Source organism: Colobus angolensis, unplaced genomic scaffold, assembly GCF_000951035.1.
Source record: "Colobus angolensis palliatus isolate OR3802 unplaced genomic scaffold, Cang.pa_1.0 Scaffold283, whole genome shotgun sequence".
Classification (NCBI taxonomy): Eukaryota; Metazoa; Chordata; class Mammalia; order Primates; family Cercopithecidae; genus Colobus; species Colobus angolensis.
The window spans coordinates 1,413,385-1,414,639 of NW_012116077.1; the positions used below are offsets into that span (position 1 = coordinate 1,413,385).

Below are 1,255 nucleotides of genomic sequence, written 5' to 3' on the forward strand. Positions count from 1 at the left end.
TCACAAATACTGATCAAGACGGGGGAGGGATCTAAAGGAATGTGAGTACGTCCTGCCAGGAAAGAAGTTTGCTGCTTCTGAAATATTTTCGTCTTCGCCACTGGCAGGATTGATCGATTGCAGTTAGCAAAGCGTTTTCTGTGCAGATTGTCCAAGCATCTGCTTCTGTACTTCTGTACAACTGTTGCTCAAATTCACTCTTCCTTTCGAATCACCATCTTTGAAGAGCGACAGAAAAATCCATCTAAACCACCCGAACTAATCATTTGAACTGCTTCCAAGTCCTTTAAAGGAGAATCCTAGCGAGGGTCCTTAACACTTCCCCTTACCCTCTGCCGGGGTTCAAACTTCAACTCCCAGGGTTCGCCCAAGTCCCTCCCCCAGTCCTGTCATCTGATGAATATGCAAATACCACATAATTGGCAGCCAATGGCTTGGGTTCTGGTCACATGGTGCCGATGGTAGGTGAGCAGACAGAAGTTGTCAGTGAACAGAGACGGCGCTCAGTCTGGGGCGAGCGCTCTAGTGAGCGCGGACGGATGCTTAGGCAGTAGTCCTGGCAGCGGCAGTAGTGGTGGCAGCAGAAGAGAGGAAGGGGGAGGGCCCCGAGGGCTACACACGCTCACACTTTCAAGTTCCCTTGGAGGGAGAGGAGGTGGGGCTGCAGAAAGAGGAGGCCAGGAGCGGTCCCATCCGTCCCGTCCCGTCTCCCCCTCTTTCTCTTGCTCCTTGCCCCCCGGCTCTGCGAGAGTTGAGGGTTCGGGTGGCCGTACGCGGCAGTGAGGGCAAGAGGGCCAGGAGAGTGGGGAGCGGAGGCAGGAGTGCGGGAGAAGATGCCCATCCTGCTGTTCCTCATAGACACGTCCGCCTCTATGAACCAGCGCACTGACCTGGGCACCTCCTATTTGGACATTGCCAAAGGCGCTGTGGAGTTATTCTTGAAGGTAAAGGGAGGGGAGGGGAGAGATGGGGAGAGCTCCCGAGGGATTTCGGGGTGTGGATTGAGGTGCTTCTGTAACGTTTGTATCGCCCTCCCCCCTCCTTTCCTACGCGACCCCCTCCGTCATCCCTCGCCCCTCAGCTGCGCGCCCGGGACCCGGCCAGCCGCGGAGACAGGTACATGCTGGTCACCTACGACGAACCCCCGTACTGCATCAAGGTAAAGGGGCTACGGGTGGGGGGACAGGCGGGAAGCGGGAGCAAGTCGGCGGGGGCTGCTTACCCCCCTGCCCCCGCCCGAGGCGGTCCTGCGTCG

General features: G+C 57.6%; 1 protein-coding gene across 1 annotated transcript in view; it reads left to right on the forward strand.

Annotated features, from left to right (window-relative positions):
• Nucleotides 1-481: 481 nt before the first annotated feature.
• Nucleotides 482-1,255, forward strand: part of DDX26B (DEAD/H (Asp-Glu-Ala-Asp/His) box polypeptide 26B) — a 63,331-nt gene continuing 62,557 nt past the window's right edge. Inside the window, exons 1-2 of the mRNA XM_011948758.1 lie at nt 482-944; nt 1,082-1,159. Coding sequence (XP_011804148.1) covers nt 834-944; nt 1,082-1,159 — 189 coding nt within the window. The 5' untranslated portion in view covers nt 482-833. The remainder of the gene's footprint in view (nt 945-1,081; nt 1,160-1,255) is intronic.